This window comes from Rutidosis leptorrhynchoides, chromosome 4, assembly GCF_046630445.1.
Source record: "Rutidosis leptorrhynchoides isolate AG116_Rl617_1_P2 chromosome 4, CSIRO_AGI_Rlap_v1, whole genome shotgun sequence".
NCBI classification, from domain to species: Eukaryota; Viridiplantae; Streptophyta; class Magnoliopsida; order Asterales; family Asteraceae; genus Rutidosis; species Rutidosis leptorrhynchoides.
The window spans coordinates 248,447,460-248,450,858 of NC_092336.1; the positions used below are offsets into that span (position 1 = coordinate 248,447,460).

At 32.7% G+C, this 3,399-nt stretch overlaps 1 protein-coding gene across 1 annotated transcript; it reads left to right on the forward strand.

Annotated features, from left to right (window-relative positions):
- The first annotated feature begins 2,351 nt into the window (after positions 1-2,351).
- Positions 2,352-2,837, forward strand: LOC139841545 (uncharacterized). Its single transcript, XM_071831755.1, has one exon. It carries the CDS (start codon positions 2,352-2,354, stop codon positions 2,835-2,837), a length of 486 nt encoding a protein of 161 aa, XP_071687856.1.
- Positions 2,838-3,399: the final 562 nt, after the last annotated feature.

The window sequence follows — 3,399 nt, forward strand, 5'->3', positions numbered from 1 at the left end:
TTTTTTTAAAAAAATATATTTTGTTTGAAGCCTTAAAAAAAGTGTATTTTGAACAATTTCCCCTGACTTAGCCTTCAAACCACATGTCAAAACTATTTTCCAACCCATTTCAAACCAATAGACTTCTTCCTATCATTCATTTATTGGCCCAAAATATAAACCAATATGATTAAAGACAATCAAATAAGTAATCTGATACATTCAATATGCCTCCTAACATCCCATATTCCCATTGATCCAGAATGACCCACTTGATCCACTCCAAATTACTTTTGATCCATAACTACTTGATCCACTCCAAATTACTTTTGATCCATATCTACAATATCCAATTATTTGATAGAGTCATCCAATATATAAAAAAAAAAAAAAAGGAAAAAAAAAAATTACAGGTGAAGAGCTTCCATATAACATAATCTGAGACCAAACAGTTTGACCATAAACTTAGGTATACAGTTGGCTATCGCATTTCAAAGTGAAGGTATAACTAAATGGATAAAATATTAGAAAAGATTATTAGGAAATAATTCCACACAAGTTTCATAGCATTCCTTAACAGTATAGAAGTAAATGAATAATGAATTGTTCCTAAAGAAACCAAGAAAAGTGTTACCATCATAAATAAGGACAGTGATAATGGTTTTAACAACGGGTCTTTGTTACTTAGGTTACCTTCACTAAAGAATACAGTCACGAAGTTCAGAATATCATAATGCTATTTCATCAATTTAGTTACAACAGAACCCAACAGCTTTTTAACAACATTAATCAACTCAAAACCACTCACTAATACCTGAAAAGTGCATATGCAGATCTTGTAATCTTCCATGTCATCTTCCTTGGATCAGTAATTGGGTTGTTAGAGTTGAAAGATATAATAATTTGGTTCACCTTAATGGGTGACAAAGATCTTTCAACCCGTTGATGGTCACCGATCCTTCCCAATTATCCTTTTGCACTTCGATTCTTCTACAAATACCAAAAATTATATTATAGTTTGTATTAAAATCAAACTTTAATGTATTTGACCGATATGCACGTAGTTTAAGTAGGTAGAGGTCTAGAAAAAAATAAACAAATATGGGAAAATTAGACTTTTGACTATCAGGACATGTTCTTTAGAAATAGAAAAAGTCGTGGAATAAATTCATATTTTTTAACTTAACTATCCTAAAGATGAAAAAAAAAAAAAAAAGATAGTAGAGTTTATTAACTATGATTTGATTTAAATCGTAAACTTAAAAAACAGCTGTAGTTATGTGGTTAAACTATGATTTGATCATTTTATAAACTATGATTTGATCTTGGCCCCAAAAATAACAGAAAATCACATAAACTACATGAACTTAAGCAGACTTGCTTCAGTTCATTACATACCAGATTGAGTATGTGATTCGTCTTCAAGACTCTAGTAATATTTGTTGAAAACGTAATCTGAAATCGGATCCTAAGGAATCTGCATATTAACCACAAGAAATCTACATACAGCGATTGGAACGCAGTAGTAACATACCATATTGAGCATATGTCTTTTTTCCCCCCTCAAATTCTAAAGGATCATTTAACGAAAGCCTATAACTTTGAATCATTAACGTCCTTAGAGTACTATACAAGATCAGGTAGTGCAGTGACAATAATGACAATTTATAAAACATGGGAATGTTGCATACTTCTGTTGGTAATGAAGCGATGCTTGAAGCAGTTTCTACACATACATCAAGAATCGTAAGTCAGTTTAAATGAAGGAAACCTAATTTTTATTCTTCCATATCTTTCTATTCTTGTTTCTAAAGCAAAAGAACCCCTTCAATGTATAACAATTCTAAGCTAAACAAATATAATTTCAAACAGATATAATAATCAACATCCACCCAATTTACCACATCAATCAATACAATAATCAGACGATCCAAAATCTAATTCCTACAACAGTCATTATAGTATATCTATAATGGTATACACTGCAGAGTTATCAGCTTAGATTGTATATAGCTAATTTATCTAAGTAGTTAGGGTTGTTAGATTTCTGTTAGCACTGTTACATTATTTTAGGGTATATATACTTTTGCTACTCTATTGTATAATTCAGTTGTTCATAATGAAAACTGTGTGTTCAATTCAATTTACCCTCATGGTATCAGAGCGAATCATCAATTGATTCAGTCGATCCGCCATTTTTTCCGGTGATCTAAACATCTCATGTCACTATCTCATTCTTTTCCGATCATCCTCTGATCGATTATCACTCAATCAAACATTCAATTTGTCATCTACTGAACCTAATTCCAAAAACAACACAATTCAGATCTATTTCATTTTAACCCAATTCCTCTTTTACGAACGAATTCAAGATGTCAATTAACTCTTCTACAAATCTGATCACTGCTGAAGACACTAATTCTCCTAATAATCCTCTCTTTCTTCATCAACATGATCATCCAGGTCTGATTCTCATCTCGAAGAAGTTAACTGGTTCAGAAAACTATAGTACCTGGAGAAGATCGATGACTATTGCTCTCAATGCAAAGAACAAACTGCAAATTGTGACTGGAGACTACACTGAACCATCTGCAGATTCAAGAAACAAAGCACTCTGGGATCGTACAAATGACATGATCATCTCTTGGATTCTTAACACCATATCTGATCAAATAGGTAACTCTTTAAGCTTTGTGAATTATGTTGCTGCTTTGTGGAAAGAACTACAAGAGAATTATTCTCAACTTGATGGCCACAGAATTTATCAATTATCTAATGACATAGCTCAATTGAAACAAACTGATTGCAATGTGGAGATATACTATCAGAAACTATTTGGGATGAACTTGATGCTTTAGAATCACCTTATGCTTGTATATGTCAATGCAACTGTGAAAATGGTAGAACTAATGGTGAGAGATATCAAAGAAAACATCTCATGCAATTCTTAATGGGACTAGATGAATGCTATGCCAACATAAGAGGACAATTACTGCTGCTACAACCCCTTCCAACCGTTGCCAAGGCTTATGGGATGATTAGACAAGAAGAGAAACAAAGGGAAAATCATTCCATCAAAGCAACCAACTCAGTAGCTCTTTCAAGCTACACCAACAACAAAAACTACAATTCATCTGCAAACAAATGAAACTCAAACAAGACTGCTAACACATATGAAAGGAGAAGTCCATTCAAGAAAGGCATTTTCTGTAGAAATTGTGGTCTAGAAGACCACAATAAAGAAGAATGCTACAAGATAGTGGGATAGCCTATAGGACATCCTTTACATGGAAAATTCAAGCCTCAACCAAAACCACAATTCTCTAAAACAGTGAACTCAATAACCACAAGTAATGAATCTGCAGACATGGCCATGAGTGCAAGAATGGATCAACTCCAAAATCAATTGAATCAAGTTCT

Bases quoted from the DNA above. Each gene is read 5' to 3' on its own strand.
- LOC139841545 (XM_071831755.1), top strand. From the start codon at position 2,352: ATGTCAATTAACTCTTCTACAAATCTGATCACTGCTGAAGACACTAAT.